The following is a 17,363-nucleotide window of genomic DNA, read 5'->3' as shown; positions in this document are numbered from 1 at the left end:
GCCTCATCTGGAGTACTGTGTCCGGTTTTGGGCCCCACACTACAAGAAGGATGTGGATAAATTGGAGAGAGTCCAGCAAAGGATTAGGGGTCTAGAACACATGACTTATGAGGAGAGGCTGAGGGAGCTGGGATTGTTTAGTCTGCAGAAGAGAAGAATGAGGGGGGATTTGATAGCTGCTTTCAACTACCTGAAAGGGGGTTCCAAAGAGGATGGCTCTAGACTGTTCTCAATGGTAGCAGATGACAGAACGAGGAGTAATGGTCTCAAGTTGCAGTGGGGGAGGTTTAGATTGGATATTAGGAAAAACTTTTTCACTAAGAGGGTGGTGAAACACTGGAATGCGTTACCTAGGGAGGTGGTAGAATCTCCTTCCTTAGAGGTTTTTAAGGTCAGGCTTGACAAAGCCCTGGCTGGGATGATTTAACTGGGAATTGGTCCTGCTTCGAGCAGGGGGTTGGACTAGATGACCTTCTGGGGTCCCTTCCAACCCTGATATTCTATGATTCTATGATTCTATGATTTTCACACCCCTTTTGCGCTCGCTCTGGAGGAATGCACCAGAGATGTGATTGGTAGCAGGAGTGTTAACCGAATCAGCACACGCTAAGTAACTATTTGGAGCATATTGACGGAAAGCAATATTCGCCACTTTAAACATAAGTGTTGTACCGGAAACCTGATACTGATAATCACCCTCATCCAATACGGGAACACAGACCTTCTATGAGATCTTTGCATCCCGTCCAAACTAAGCAAAATTGTTCTGATTGCAGATCTCAGATATTAAGAAACTGAAATACAGAACAAGAGATAGGTTTCAGAGTAGCAGCCGTGTTAGTCTGTATTCGCAAAAAGAAAAGGAGGACTAGTGGCACCTTAGAGAGGTTTCTAACCATCAGAGGAGTGAAGTTTTGGAATAGCCTTCCAAGGGAAGCAGTGGGGGCAAAAGATCTATCTGGCTTTAAGATTAAACTCGATAAGTTTATGGAGGAGATGGTATGATGGGATAATATGGTTTTGGTAATTAAATATTCATGGTAAATAGGCCCAATAGCCTGTGATGGGATATTAGATGGGGTGGGATCTGAGTTACCCAGGAAAGAATTTTCTATAGTATCTGGCTGATGAATCTTGCCCATATGCTCAGAGTTTAGCTGATCGCCATATTTGGGGTCGGGAAGGAATTTTCCTCCAGGGCAGATTGGAAGAGGCCCTGGAGGTTTTTCGCCTTCCTCTGTAGCATGGGGCATGGGTCACTTGCTGGAGGATTCTCTGCTCCTTGAAGTCTTTAAACCACGATTTGAGGACTTCAATAGCACAGATATAGGTGTGAGGTTTTTTGCAGGAGTGGTGCGTGAAATTCTGTGGCCTGAATTGTGCAGGAGGTCAGACTAGATGATCATAATGGTCCCTTCTGACCTAAATATCTATGAATCTATCTATGAAAAAAACAAATTTACTTGAGCATAAGCTTTCGTGAGCTATAGCTCACCTCATCGGATGCATTCAGTGGAAAAGTGTAGCTCACGAAAGCTTATGCTCAAATAAGTTTGTTAGTCTCTAAGGTGCCACAAGTCCTCCTGTTCTTTTTGCGAATACAGACTAACACGGCTGCTACTCTGAAACCTGAGATTAGCTGGCAAATCATTTCCTGTAAGAAACAAATTCAGAGAAATCATGTGCTGCCTATGAACACTTTGGAAAAGGAAACAAGTGATGTTTGTCAAGTAATGTGTGTGCTCTGTGAAGGGAAAGTGTGGTCAAGGCACGAATTCTTCCATCAGCCTAGTGCTGGCTACACCTGGGGCTAGGTTGGTGTAGCTACATCTCTCAAGGGGTTGTGCATTTTTCACACCCCTGAGAGATGTAGCCATACCAATGTAAGTTCCCAGTGTAGATCAGCCCTTAGGAGTAGTGAGTTTGTCAGGTCTGGGACAGCAGTTGGTTTGTGGGGTCTGAGACAGAAGTTGCTTGTAAAGAACAGTAAACCCTTTGCTTGTTGGCACCAATGGGCCTCTGTGCCACGAATAACTGATTTTAATTTTTTGATTCATGGGCAAATCTGAAACAAAACAAAAAAACTGGGATCAAAGCAAAATGACAATTGTCAAAATTTTGGTGAATTGAAAAGTATAAACATTTTTTTCTGAATTAAACATTTTGTTCGGACAAAATCGATGTTTTATTTTACTTTTTACCATTTTCAGATGGTTTTGATTTATTTTTTAAAAATAAAATGAAAGGCTATTGTGAAATGAAAAGTCCTTTGGAACCAAACTATTGAAACACATTGATTTACTTCCGTGGATTTGGGAGGGTCTCTCCAGCCAAAACAATCCAGTGAAACCAACACGCTGTCGTGAACTGTTTCAATGTCACTGTTGCTGCATTTTTTTCACTGAAAACTGCCTAGCTCAGCTCACCAGCCTCCCTGGCAGGGCAGTTGCAAGGGTCATTCATTAATATCCGGGTGATGCTTTGACATGAAAAGTGCTACAAAAATGTTAAGGATTGTTGAAGTGCTTTGAAGAAAGAAGCACTTAGAAACCCAGGGAATGTTTGCTGCAGGGCCTGCAAAGTGTTCTTGAAAAACGACCCATTGTGCTCTTCATAAAGTCCAGAGGTGAACAAGATCCATGGAGCAAAGTCTGTGGGGGGAAAGTCAGGCCCTGGTCCCGTCAATGGGAGTTTCGTCATGGATGTCTGTATGATCGTCATTTACTATTTATATTCCCACAGCGGCTAGGAGCCCTAGTCAGAGACCAGAACGCGTTGGTGCTAGGTGCTGTACAAACTGTGGGCCAGTATTTCAGCCCTGGTCCATAGAGTCTGTGGCTCAGGGCAGGAGGAGAAGGTGGCTGCTGCTTGTCACAGACGTGGCTACCTTACACAAAGGGTGCAAGGAGGGTGCGGGGCATGGGGGCAAAACTGAGACTGTGCCTCTCCCGTTTTCCCTCTGCAAGCGCTGGGTGGAGCTCCTAAAATCCACAACCCCTCTGTGTCAGGCTACACACACTGTTTATACCATGCAGCAGCCATGCCTACTAATCTTTTCAGTGTGCACTACCCTGGGTGAGGGGGAGGGGGCTGCACAAAGCCCTGGTGACCATGAGATGAGGCCATGGACCGATAGCTCATCTGCAAGTGAGACGTTCAGCTCCTTACCCCGGGCGACAGAACCACGCTCGCAGAGTCCCAGGCCAAGCTGCTGCACAGCTCTGCCCTTCCCCAGGGAGGGGAGAAGGAATTTGTTGGGAAATGAGAACAAAGCTCTCATCTTCCTACCCCGCCCCCCAGCGAGAAACACTACGGCTGAAGCCTGGCCAGAATCACAATCCCAGCAGAGGACCACGCCGGAGACGTCCCAGCCAGCTTCAGGTTGCTGCTCTTGGGGGCAGGGGGCTGATCAGGCTCAAACCCCACATGGGACCACAGCGTCACCAGTCATAGCAGCGGTCCCCTGAGCCCCACCTCGAGCCGTGGAGACAGCAGCTGTTACCACTGCAATCGGGGCACGCTGGCTCTCAAAGCATCTCCTGCACATATACACGCCTGCTTCCCTCGGCCCCAGGGGTCAGCCTTGCTGGCATGCTGCTGCTGTGACTTCAGGTAGAATAGTGCAAAATGAAGCCAGCAGCCAGGACCTGCCACCGACTCACTCCGTGGCCTTGGTTAAGCCACTTCAGCGCCGATCCTCAAAGATTATTTAGATGCCTAAATGTCTTTGAGGACCGGGGACTGCCTCGCTCTGTGCCTCAGTTTCCCCAGCTGCAATGATAATTATGTCTTTGAGGTGTATGGAAGAAAACCACCATGTGAATGCTAAGGACTATTAGTATCTGCATTACACCCTGGTTTACGGATACGAGATCTGGATGCCTGAATTCTTTTCCTGCCACTGCTGTGCATCTCCGGGGTGGGGGGGAGAAGGAGGAGAGACAATTCTCTGTGCCTCACTTTACCTATCTACAGAGTGAGAATAACTCTACAGTGCTGGCTTTGGAGCTGCCTAGAACTGATGACGAGGCTGCAGTGCTGTTTAGTGGACTTATAGCCTGAGTTAATTGACGAGCAGAAAATGCACCCATGCAGGGGAGGTGAATCCTGGTTGCCCTTCTCCCCAGACATGCCAATGCAGATCAGTTCCCTCTGAACACTGGGCTCCATGCCCCTGCTGGGCTAGATTCACCAGGAGGGGAAAGTCCCGGGGGTGGGGGGATCAAAAGCCTCATGGGGGGTTAGACACTTTCACAATGAGGGGCAGAAACTGACCCTCGTCCCCTGAGTTTAAGGGTGCCCTGAGGCAGCTGAGCCTGTCCAGGTCTCCACTTTGGGATGTCAGACCCCGGGCAAAGCAGACAGGCCTGCTGGCCATTGGGTGGTTTAAACGCCTCTTCTCCTGCTAGGCTCCTGTTCAGATGAAGCTGTCGGGGGTCACTGCCCCCACACGGGCCACAAACTCCCGACCTGCTGCATCCTGTGTGCGGGGGACTAGAGCCCAGCACCCGCTCCGAGAGCGGGACAATCGGAGGATGCCAGCCCCCAGGAAACCAAGATGAGGCCTGATGCCTGCACTCGGAGAGGCAGCCAGCCCCACACCATGACCCCTACTCATCTTGCCCCTGGGGTGCGCGGCTGCACTGCTGAGTGCTGATCGATGGCACTGATGCCTTGGGTGAATGGCACCAGAGATGGACAAAACCATGTTACAAATAAAAAGCGAGACCATGCCCTCTCCAGCCCCTGAGCTAAGAAGGTGGGTGTGAGCAGGGGCAGGGCTTAGCCCAGCGAGAGAAGCGGGAAGAAGTGGATTTATACCATGTGCCCTGAGGTCTGACAGGAGAGAGTGGGAACTCCCCTGACTCTTAGAATCATAGAATCATAGAATATCAGGGTTGGAAGGGACCCCAGAAGGTCATCTAGTCCAACCCCCTGCTCAAAGCAGGACCAATTCCCAGTTAAATCATCCCAGCCAGGGCTTTGTCAAGCCTGACCTTAAAAACCTCTAAGGAAGGAGATTCTACCACCTCCCTAGGTAACGCATTCCAGTGTTTCACCACCCTCTTAGTGAAAAAGTTTTTCCTAATATCCAACCTAAACCTCCCCCACTGCAACTTGAGACCATTACTCCTCGTTCTGTCATCTGCTACCATTGAGAACAGTCTAGAGCCATCCTCTTTGGAACCCCCTTTCAGGTAGTTGAAAGCAGCTATCAAATCCCCCCTCATTCTTCTCTTCCGTAGACTAAACAATCCCAGCTCCCTCAGCCTCTCCTCATAACTCATGTGTTCCAGACCCCTAATCATTTTTGTTGCCCTTCGCTGGACTCTCTCCAATTTATCCACATCCTTCTTGAAGTGTGGGGCCCAAAACTGGACACAGTACTCCAGATGAGGCCTCACCAATGTCGAATAGAGGAGAACGATCACGTCCCTCGATCTGCTCGCTATGCCCCTACTTATACATCCCAAAATGCCATTGGCCTTCTTGGCAACAAGGGCACACTGCTGACTCATATCCAGCTTCTCGTCCACTGTCACCCCTAGGTCCTTTTCCGCAGAACTGCTGCCTAGCCATTCTGTCCCTAGTCTGTAGCGGTGCATAGGATTCTTCCGTCCTAAGTGCAGGACCCTGCACTTATCCTTATTGAACCTCATCAGATTTCTTTTGGCCCAATCCTCCAATTTGTCTAGGTCCTTCTGTATCCTATCCCTCCCCTCCAGCGTATCTACCACTCCTCCCAGTTTAGTATCATCCGCAAATTTGCTGAGAGTGCAATCCACACCATCCTCCAGATCATTTATGAAGATATTGAACAAAACCGGCCCCAGGACCGACCCTTGGGGCACTCCACTTGATACCAGCTGCCAACTAGACATGGAGCCATTGATCACTACCCGTTGAGCCCGACAATCTAGCCAGCTTTCTACCCACCTTATAGTGCCCTTGGGGACTGTCCGCCAAATACCACTAGGGACTGAGCAACTGCCCTGCTTCAGAGGGGCAGTGGGGTTGGTCAGGTGGAAATCAGGATCAGAATTCTGCTCTGAGCTCTGCCATTCATTATGTGATCTAGGGCAAGACACTTCCCCTGCCTGAGTCTCGCTTTCCCATCTGTAACATGGGCATAATTATACTAGCTTTTCCTTCATGTCTTGTCTCTTGAACTGTGAGCTCCTCGGGGCAGGGGGTGGCTCTCCTTGCGTGTCCACACCCCGCCCTACAACAGCAGGACCCTGATCTCCGCTGGGCACCACCTGAGCACAGCTAAAACACAAATAATCATTCGTATGTCGCTGCCAAACCTTAGGGCTGCATAAACCACTGACCCCCCCCTCCCCCCGAAGATACTAGGAGGAAAGCCAAGGTCTGATTCCTGACCCGCATCTGCACACTGGGGTGTCACTCTGCAGAGGTCAATTCATGCCCGAGATTGCACTGCACAGGCTGGGATCTCATCCGAGCAGTGGGGAGCGGCGGGCCCGGGAGATGGGGGAGGATGCCGGTGACTTGCTTGCAAGAAGAGCGCAAAGCGCGCAGAGCTGGAGCGCTCCCCGCGCAGTCCGCGCGCTCCCGGAGCGCTGCCCCCTGCCCCCCAGCGAGCGGGCCCGGGCTGTCGGCTTCTCCGGCGGGCTGGGGAGCCAGTGCGCCGCTCGCTCCCTCTCCCAGCACGTGATCAGAAGAGCTATTTAAAGAGGCAGCATGCGGGCAGGTCGGAGAGCAGGCTCGCCTCCTCTCAGCGCCCAGCCGCGGCTTGCAGGGCCCCGGGGCTCGCCATGGCTGAGGCTTTCGCCGGCACCTGGAAGCTGATGAGCAGCTGTCATTTCGATGACTACATGAAAGCGATTGGTGAGCGCGTGGAAGGGGGCTGGGAACTGGGGGGTGCGGGGGACGAGCCTTTGTTCCCAAGGGGCAGCGATGGCGAGGGGCTTATTCTTTGCCCCGGAGACACAGGCTGGCCAGGAGAAAAGGCAAAGAACAGAGAGTGAAACCCCGGGATTGGCGCATTCCCGTCGCGGCGCTAAATTCCGCGCACTGTGCGCAGGCAGGTGTCGCCGCGCATCCTGGGCCGGGAGTGGCCTCGTACTGCGGGTAACATTTTAAACAAGGGTGGCTGTTTTCTCTGTCCATTTGACACTGAATTTCCAGCACACGTAGGGCTGGGGCAAACGTTCCTGTCCGGAGCAATGCTTTGGAAATGGAAAATACGGGACACGTGGTATTGGCAAGCAGTGGCCAGAATGGTCGGTCTTTGCTTTTTTAAAAATAGCAGGTTTTAAACCTAAAATCAAAGGCAAACGGGCTGCTGCGCTGTAGTTAAAATGCGCGCTCGCACACTCACGCGTGCCCCTTTCCGACCTTCATGGGGGGCATGGAAGTGGCAGGATTAATTGCTCTGTCACCTGATGTCTGCGGGAGCAGCTTGGCCTGGCAGGAGGGTGTTCTGCACGACTGACAGCTGGGGGGCGGGGGAGGGGGTGTCTAACTGCAAGAGCTGGCGAGCAAGGTCAGTGTAACGGATCCAAGCCAAGCCCGGTACTGATATATCTACAATCAGACACAAAAGGGGAAGCCTGGGTTTTGCAGCGTCAGCCCCCAGTTGGGCAAGTGAGGCGTGGCAACTGGCCAGGCTCATCACTCTCGGCCACAGAGACTTGCTGCCAGCATCAGGGAGCTCGCAGGCATCAGCTGCACCCATGCAACCCTCTCTGCAGGAGCGGGGAGGGGCGGTGTTAGAGGCCCTTTGTGTTTGATGTAAGATTCTTCCTACCCTTTGCCTTGCCATGTGCTGGCAGCGGGAGCTTGGCTTCACTCGGTGCCTCTCCTCTCTGCCATGCGCCGACTGCTCCGTGCCAGGCAGCGTTTGCAGATGGATGTGAATTCATCGCTGGGTGTTGGCAAGGTTCAGACAAGTGAACTGGGCCCAGCAGCAAGCAGGGGGTAGGGGGACCCTGGTCCAGCACCATCACAGTGAAGCTGCTGGGGTGGAATTGAGGGCAGGATTGGAACCCAGGTCTCCTCCTTGTGGCATCGGAGGAAAGGGTTTGACCTGCCCAGTGCCACACTGGACACCCCAGCCACCTCCAACTCACCTGGGCTGGGAGGTGCTCTGCTTTGCACGTGAGTGACTGTTGGAGCATGGGGCAGACACTGCTCCAGAGCAGTGCAACCTCTAGCATCAACAAAGCATCCAAGAGGGGCTGCCTGACTCCTCAGGGGACCCATGCACTGGCCAGCCTGCCTGAGCTACCCTGAGGGAGGGGATCTGTCAAAGATGGCGAGTGGCTGCTCCAGCCTTCTCCCTAGCATAATTATAAGTATAAGTAGGGGCATATAAGTAAGGGCATAGCGAGCAGATCGAGGGACGTGATCGTTCCCCTCTATTCGACATTGGTGAGGCCTCATCTGGAGTACTGTGTCCAGTTTTGGGCCCCACACTACAAGAAGGATGTGGATAAATTGGAGAGAGTCCAGCGAAGGGCAACAAAAATGATTAGGGGACTGGAACACATGAGTTATGAGGAGAGGCTGAGGGAGCTGGGATTGTTTAGCCTGCAGAAGAGAAGAATGAGGGGGGATTTGATAGCTGCTTTCAACTACCTGAAAGGGGGTTCCAAAGAGGATGGCTCTAGACTGTTCTCAATGGTAGCAGATGACAGAACGAGGAGTAATGGTCTCAAGTTGCAGTGGGGGAGGTTTAGATTGGATATTAGGAAAAACTTTTTCACTAAGAGGGTGGTGAAACACTGGAATGCGTTACCTAGGGAGGTGGTAGAATCTCCTTCCTTAGAGGTTTTTAAGGTCAGGCTTGACAAAGCCCTGGCTGGGATGATTTAACTGGGAATTGGTCCTGCTTCGAGCAGGGGGTTGGACTAGATGACCTTCTGGGGTCCCTTCCAACCCTGATATTCTATGATTCTAGCAGATTGTGGGGCCTGCTGTGTAAAATGGCTGCTCCCTCGAACTCGGCTCCCAGAATCATAGAACTGATTGTGTCCTGTGGGCTCCCGCTGGTCGGTGATCTCTCGTCGGGAGCTGTGGGGAGAGGCAGCAAGGCTGAGCTGGGCAGTGAAGTGCTGGAGGGAGAGGCCATGTGGCGGCAGCCGTGACAGCCCTGTTTGGAGCTGCATTGCCCGAGGAGGAACCAAGGCAGGGCAGTCCAAAGCAGAAGGGTGGTGTCAAATGACACGGCTCTATTGGAGTTCGTTCACACCAGCTGAGGCTCTGTTCTGCCTGCTCCCCCGCAGGTAGGCCTTGAGCCCACTGCCCTGTGAGCGGGCCCTGAGCCCACCGCCTGCAGCTCCCACTCAGTGCTGTCTGGTCTTGTTTGTCCCACAGGCGTGGGCTTTGGCACGAGACAGATTGCAAACCTGATCTGGCCCACCACCATCATCAAGCTGGAGGGTGACAAGGTCACCTTGAAGACCCAGAGCACCTTCAAGAACACAGAGATCAGCTTCAAACTGGGGGAGGAGTTCGATGAGACAACTGCAGATGACAGACATGTCAAGGTAGGAGGAACAGTTGGCATGGAGAACAAACAGGACACACACAGGGCAGCCCTAGCCACCAGATGGGGATTCTGCTAGATAGCCAAGGGCTAGTTTACATGAGGCTACTCAGGAAAATGAATCTGAATTAAAGGTGTGAATTAGTGAAAACACATTAAATCCCAGTGTGCATGCTCTTATTCAGCATTCACTTTGGAAGTGAATTAAGGTAACTTTAATCCCCTGTAGGAGCACTCTTATTCAGAGTTAATGCAGTTAACTAAACCACCAAACTAATTCAGATTAATTTTTCTGAGTGTCCCCACGTAGACAAGCCCTAGTTCAGATCTGTGTCCTGCCACCAGCATAGCAAATGTAATGCAGGGCTGTGAATCAAGGACATGGGTTTCCAAATGGTCAAGGTCTAATAGATATTACTAGAGATTGGCCTGAGCCAAACATCCCCAAACTCTCAGGTATATTTAGAATCTAGACACCAATCTAGATCCAACTTTGCAGTTGGCCTGATCTCTACAATGGGCCAAGGCCCGGGGTCCTTGGCCCCCTGGCCCTCTCTGCAATCTAGATATGTGGTACCTTAGCACCTACACCCTTCAGTCTGCCTCTTCAACCCATTCCTTCTCACCTACAATCCCTCCCTCTCTGCCTTGCCTCGGGTTTGCCTGTCCCGTCTCATTGAGCCTGAAAGCTCTCCAGCTCAGAGGACATGTCTCAAGGGAAAGTGACACAGTATTTTGTAATAACTGTCCTTTCAACCAGGAGATTTGTATCTGAGCTTTGTGCCCATGGCCCCTTGTTCCGGGGGGTGTGGAGACAACGGCTCATAGCCATAAACAGCCAGTGCAAATCAGAAGGGCTTTTGAATCAGAGAGAGGGAGGGCAGAGTAGAAGTTTCAACTCTGGACAGCAACAGGTGGCTGAGGAACCTCCACGTGCCCCGAGGATCAGAGAAGGGACAGCAGCCGAGGCTGTATTAATTCCCTCCAGTCCATTGACCAAGGTGAGCATTCAGATAGGCACCTTTCCTGCAGCTGCTGTATGAAGCAGGCTGCGAGGCTGCCAGGGCCCCACTGCTGAGCCACAGGGCACTCTTGGGAGTCCTTTGGTAAAACTCCACACCAACCTGAGCAGGGGGCGTCTCCCTACCTGTCCTAGAGTCCCAGCTTCCCTGGACACTGCCTCACCAGAGAGTCCAGAGTGAACAGCCCTGCTTGGCAGAGCAACCAGAAAGCACCCAAGAGTTTGGTGTGGGTAACCCTCGGTCTGCTGCAGGGTCATCGCCCCACCTCCTGCAAACACCACCCCGGTGACTGTGGGCTGTTCTATTCCCTACTGAGTTTAAGTGAAGCCTGGCTGCTGGGCTTAGGTCCTGTCCTCTCCCATACCCGTCTGAAAAGCCCTGCCGTCTCCTGGGACTCTGAGCTTGGGGCCCCTCTCTCAAGTCCTTTGCTCTTGACACGCTGCAGAAGAGCTGCTGCAGGAGTTCAATGTTGCAAAATCAGGTTCTTTTGCGAGATAAAATCAAGGGGAAGTTATCCACGCCTGGCTGCCAGATGCACTGGAAGCTTGTAATGTGAAGGCAAGTTGTGCACAATAAATACACCCAGCCCTCACTTTCCCCAGGGTAAAAACAGAGGTTTGCATCCCCCTTTTTGCTTCTTTGTGCCCTACCAGGAATGCCTGGAAGGGGCTTTCCAAAAACATTTGTTGCATTTTTATTTTTTTACATTAGAAATGTAGGTTTGCAGCCCCTGTTTTCCATCCGTGACTGGAGAATTGGTAGGGTTCTGCCACCACAGGTCTGAAGAATGGAGCATGATCAACTGGCGCTTTGGATGGGATGTTTAAAAATGCTGGTTTTGGTAACCCCTCCTTAATTCCAACGCCTGGTAAACAGTGAAGCGAGAACCTCTCTTTGGGAAAGATTCAAACACTCCCACCCCTCTATGCCGAATTACCTCACACCAGATCTCTCCTCTTCCAGGAGTCCTCCAAAGAAACAGGGACGGCAAGTTGGGATACCCCTGGGGGAGGGAACCCACAACCAGGAAAAACCCTTTTTGAGGGGGAGGAAACCTGCCTTTTCTAGCGTCTCTATCCATCAGAGTCCCCCCAAAAGGGAGCACACCCTGGATTTCCCTGTTTTCAGGTTGCTGTTAGCAAAGAACACTCCCCTCCCTGGAGCAAAGTGAGATCTGGCTGCACGGACAGTAAGCTGGCATAGGCATGAGGCTCCCAGGCTCCATTAAATACACTTCAAAGACCTCAAACGTGGCAGTTTGTGCCCTTTCATTAACGATGGGGATATCATCAAGGTTGTTGATTGTTATAAAAGGTTGTTATAAAAATAAACTCCATCCTGCCTTGGGGCTTGCTAAACTGCTGACATGCCCAGCACGCTGGGGCTTCTGCATGTTGTTAAACTGATTTATCTCTCATCAGTGTTATTTAGTATCTAAAAGGATCCGGGCATGCGCTGGATGGGTGCGTGTGCGTATGTCGGGGGGCAGGTCCATATACAAAGTCTGCCCCCTGCTGGAGTGATGCAGCCATTCTCTTGGGGTACAGGCCTCAGGCTGGCCCTTGATGCAGGGGTGAATTTCAGCCTCTGTACATATAACCAACCTTGCTTAATTTCTTAGAGTGAGATGGGGCTCCCCCCCATGAGAGTGCTGGGATGGAGGCCTGGGGAGACCCAGACAACTGCACTGATGCTTCCTGTAGTGCTGAAGGAAGGAAGACAGCAAGGAATGGGGCCAGCCCCCATGGGTGCTGGAACTCGGGGTGCTGGAGGGGCTGCAGCACCCCCTGGCTTGATGTGGTTTCCATCCTATACAGGGTTTACAGTTTGGTTCAATGGCTCTCAGCCCTCCAACTACAGAAATTGTTCCAGCCCCCCAAAGAGAACGTGGCCAGGCCCAGGACAATCATGCTGAGCCCTACTGAGGGACGTAGCACATGCTATTTCTGAACAGTCTCCCCTGGCGCCGCCTGGTGCTTGCTGTCCATCCCTGCATAGCGCCTCCACCACGCTCGCACCAGGACTGCCCTTTTGCTCACACCTGCCACCCAGCCAAACACCAAGACCTGCCCAGAGTCCAAATGGCAAAGCTAAGCGGGACAATCGGTCACACGCCCGCATTGGCTCTGTCATATTCACAGCAGGGGTGTAGCCACGGGTGGGCCTGAGTGGGCTGTGGCCCACCCACTTAGCCTCCCGGCCCACCCAAATTGGGGCTGGAGCCACCCGAACCCACAGGCTGGGACTCCTGCCCCCAGCTCGGTGTCCGTCCCGCTAGCCATGTCCCTGTCCTGCTGGTGCCGAGTGCAGCTGCCCCGTTTCTGGCCCCAGCGCTTGCCCCGCCCACACCCATCCTCAGAGGCACCCCCACACCTGGGAGGGGGCGAGTCGTAAGGGTGGGTCTGGGTGGGGCTAGCACTGGGGCTGGAGACTGGGAGAAGTGTGTGGTGCCGACAGGAGTGAGACACAGACAGACACCGAGCCGGGGTTGGGAGGGGTGGGCAAAGCTTGAGCCCTGGTGGGGCCCCTTCTGCTCCATGGCCACACCCCAGCCTGTGTGCCCTGGGCAGCCTCATCTTTGGGTGCCTGCTGCTGAGCGGTAAGGGCCAGTTGGAGGGGCTGCAGGGAGGCGGGTCCCCCTCCTTTCTGGCCCCCTCCCTCCCACATCCCATCATTGCCCGCCCGCCCGAAGGCCGGGGCCCACCCAGTTTTCCTGTCCTCGCTATGCCACTGAGTCACAGTGGGTCCCCCACCCCGAGGCTGTGACCTTGCAGGGACAGTGCTTAGTGCAGCATGGGATTTTTAAGGGGAGTGTTTGAGAGAGTCCTATAATGTATGGTACAAGCTGGAAAATCTATATAAATGGCTAAAGATACCTAGCACTTTACATAAGAGGCTTTTTACCACTTCACAAAGCTGGGCAAGAATCATCTCTCCCCCACCTCCTTTTTGCAGATGGGGAAACAGAGGCACAGAGCAGGGATGTGACAGTAGGAGGCATTGAGGGTCACTGGCAGAGTGGAGAGTAAATTCAGGTCCTGTCCATAGAAGCACACGGCCATGCCTGACTCCCTGTCACAGGAGGTTGTAACTTACAGTGAAAGAACAGGAATGTACATTGCTATGAGGCTCTGTAAGATCCTGGGCCTATATTCACTAGCCAAAATGTTCAGCTGATTCTACTGTGTGTGTGTGGGTGGGGTGGGGGGTCGACTCTCTCTTAGCTCAGGCTGCCCAGGGGATCTCGTGATGGCACTGGAAAGCTTGAGAAAAACATACAGGGTGACTAGGTCTGATGGAATCTACATTAATCCCACCTGGGCTTCCCATAGGGAGCAAGCAGGCATGAAGTGCTGAGGATTCTTCTTTGTACGCTGAGCATGTGCCCTTCAGGTGCCCCTGGGCAGCTGGCCAAAGGGTACAGAATAGCAGGAAGAGCAGGATGGCAGCACAGTAGCCTCCAGCCCGAGGCAGCTGCTGCAGAGCTGCACCGATCTCGGCACCGCATACAGCCGCAGGTCACCCCGCTGAGCCCTGCCAGCCCAAAGCTGTGCAGTTTGGGGAGAGCACCCGCCAACCTCTAACCAGGGGGCGGGGCTACTCAGGAAGACCAGGGCTTTACAGAGCCCGCTTCTAAGCGACCTGGAGCGGCTAGCAGGGGAGCTTCGTGAGGGAGTTTGGGGGATACATGTAACATTCCTTAAATTTCTTTAAACTTAAGTTAAAACACATCCCCTGATTAAAAACAAAATAACAAAGGAACCAGCTGCAGGAGTAAAAGGAGAATGCAGGCTGAAGTCCAGCACCAGTGTGGGGTCTACCCAGTTTATTTTACTCAGTGCCGCATGTCTGATTACCTGCCCTATGGGCAGGGGACGTATGCGTGCATTCGCAGCCAGGAGCTCCCGGCCCTCAGAGACCGTGTACGGGCTTTGGAGGCCAGGGTGGCTGAGCTGGAGGAGCTGAGGGAGACAGAGAGGTTCACAGATGAGACTTTCTGGGACACAGTAGAATGGTCCCACCCGGTACTGGTTTCCCATGGCGCCAGTGGCTGCATGGGGCTGGGCCCACACCCAGAAGGGCCCATAACGCTCGCTTCCTCCTCTCTCAGTGCGTGCAGCAGCACACTAGTTACTGCGGCACCCAGCCTCCAGCCCCAGAGAACACCTTACCCCCCACCCCGCAGGCTCGGCTAGCCCCTGCGGGGAGCAGACGGCCAGCCCCCGGGGGTATGATACACTGTGTCAGGGCCCTGATACATTGTATCCCCCCTGCCATGACCAGAGACAGGCAACAACATTCCAGACCAGCTCTCACCCTCTGCCTGCAGGGATCCAGCCTGGCAGCTGAGAGCCCAAGGTACGTGGTGTGGGGGTGTAGTTCTTTGACCAGCTCCCTGCCTGGAAAGCTGGGCCTGGAGCAGGAAAGGAACTACATCTCCCAGCATTCCCTTGGCTGCTGTCAACCAGAAAGGGAGGGGAAGCTGCCAGGGCTGTTGAGACCCCATATACGGAGCTTGCTGTGGATGGGGAGCTGGCTGCTAGAAAGGGGTGGTGCTGTGAATGGGGAACATATAGGCACAAGGAGTAAAAGACTGCCCCAGATTGGATTAGGGATGCTAGTGGCCTCGGCTGGCAGTCCCTGAATTGCGTGGAATGAATGGACAATGTGCCTCTATCTGAAGCCTAGCAAGGGTCAATAAATCAGGGTCTGTGGACCCTGCCAGGAGAAGTTAAAATGATAAGTAAGGAAGGGAAGGCTCTACTAGAGGACCTGGGCAGCTTTAGATACCAGGCCTGCAGGAGTATGTGACTCAGTTTCCACTTCTGAGCCATGGAAGCAGAAATTGGCTTTTCCTTTCCAGACTTATCTAACATTCAGAAAGGGAATCTAGCACCTGCCTTCCAGATTTACACCCTCAAAGTTCAGAAGTGCTCAAGTTCAATCTGGGCCACTCTCTGTTACTTCATTTCTCCCATGTCAAATACTGATCCACTGTAATTTTCTGTAGAAAAAGTAGGATAAAATTGAACAACAAATGTTGGCATCTTCCCAATGCTAACGAGGACCAGAATTCTATTTTCAGTAGCCATTACCCTTTTTTTAAGTTTTGTTTCCTGTAAAAACATAAAAAGAAGATGACAAGTTCTCCACAGAAACTAAGATTGCAACAGACAGCAAAGGCACCTCAACTTTTCCTCATTATGTGGGTCAGTCTTACAATACGGATCCAGATATCCTCTAATCCCACAAACTGAAAATTGTTCCACTTTACTGCAGTTCTGTAACCATGCAGGAACCAATCCTGTGTCCTGCGCATATCCAAAATTCCTACTGAATTCAGAAGTGCCTGGCTTTTGTAACCATACCACCTGATATTTTCAGACCCTGTAAGCTAAGCAGGTTTACGTTCAGTAGTGGAGTGGGAGACCTCTCAGAAAAAGTTACGTGTTGCAGAAGGTGTTGATTATTCCACACCCAATCTGACAGCCTCTGTGCTGTTGAGGAGGATGAAAATCTCAGGGAAGGAAAACATCCTATTGGAGCACAGGGAAACAATCCCATAGTTACAGGTTTCAGAGTAGCAGCCGTGTTAGTCTGTATTCGCAAAAAGAAAAGGAGTACTTGTGGCACTGAAGTGAAGTGAAGTGAAGTGAACTGTAGCTCTCGAAAGCTTATGCTCAAATAAATTGGTTAGTCTCTAAGGTGCCACAAGTACTCCTTTTCTTTTTGCGAATCCTATAGTTGGAACCCTCCTTCCAGATGATGTTGTGGTATCCTCTTGCACTGAGGATACCTCTCTGGGGGAGGGAACTGCAGCTATTAAGAAGAGACAGGCATTAGTAATGAGTGATTCGATCATTAGAAACATAGATTGCTGGGTTTGCAATGACCAGAACCGCATGGTGACTTGCCTGCCTGATGCAAAGGTTGCAAATCTCTCGAGACATCTAGATAGGCTTATGTGTAGTGCTGGAGAGGAGCTGGTGGTCGTGGTATATGTCGGTACCAATGACATAGGGAAGGATAGGAGAGAAGTCCTGGAGGCCAAATTTAGGCTGCAAGGTAAGAGATTGAAGTCCAGGACCTCCATGGTAGCGTTCTCTGAAATGCTTCCAGTTCCAGGTGCAGGGCCAGTTAGACAGGCAGCACGACAGAGTCTCAATGCGTGGATGAGACGATGGTGTAGGGAGGAGGCTTATTAGGAACTGGGGAAACTTTTGGGATAGGGAGAGCTTATGCAGGAGGGATGGGCTCCACCTAAACCAAAGTGGAACCCAATTGCTGGTGCTTAAAATTAAAAAGGTCATAGAGCAGTTTTTAAATTAAGGGCTGGGGGAAAGCCGACAGGTGCGGAAGAACATGTGATTTGGACATCCCTTAGAGGAGGATCTATAAATGGAGATTCCCTATGTCCTAATAAGGAGGAGAGGATGAAACATGATAAAATACAGGTAGGATCTGATGAGAAACAGTCAAACGACATTCAATTACATCATGCAATGGCAGGCAGCTAAAAAGTGACAATTTTTTAAAGTACTTATATATCAATGCTAGAAGTCTAAATAATAAGATGGGTGAACTAGAGGGCCTCGTATTAAATGAGGATATTGACATAATAGGCATCACAGAAACTTGGTGGAATGAAGATAATCAATGGGACACAGTAATACCAGGGTACAAAATATATCAGAACGACAGAACAGGTCATGGTGGTGGGGGTGTGGCACTATATGTGAAAGAAAGTGCAGAATCAAATGAAGTAAAAATCTTAAATGAACCAAACTGTAGCACAGAATCGCTAAGGATAGTAATTCCATGCTTGA

General features: G+C 51.6%; 1 protein-coding gene across 2 annotated transcripts in view; it reads left to right on the top strand.

Moving 5' to 3' along the window:
• Window positions 1–17,363, top strand: part of FABP3 (fatty acid binding protein 3) — a 106,524-nt gene that overhangs the window by 81,370 nt on the left and 7,791 nt on the right. The window contains exons 1-2 of one of the 2 annotated variants that reach the window (XM_073317770.2): window positions 6,544–6,852; window positions 9,343–9,515. In XM_073317770.2, coding sequence (XP_073173871.1) covers window positions 6,780–6,852; window positions 9,343–9,515 — 246 coding nt within the window. In that variant the 5' untranslated portion in view covers window positions 6,544–6,779. Of the gene's footprint in view, window positions 1–6,543; window positions 6,853–9,342; window positions 9,516–17,363 lie in introns of those variants that run through there. The other variant, XM_073317769.2, reaches the window with a different exon arrangement.

This window comes from Lepidochelys kempii, chromosome 19 (genome assembly GCF_965140285.1).
Source record: "Lepidochelys kempii isolate rLepKem1 chromosome 19, rLepKem1.hap1, whole genome shotgun sequence".
NCBI lineage: Eukaryota > Metazoa > Chordata > Testudines > Cheloniidae > Lepidochelys > Lepidochelys kempii.
The sequence above is the reverse complement of the archived record's forward strand: the minus strand, read 5'-3'. Positions and strand labels throughout refer to the sequence as shown.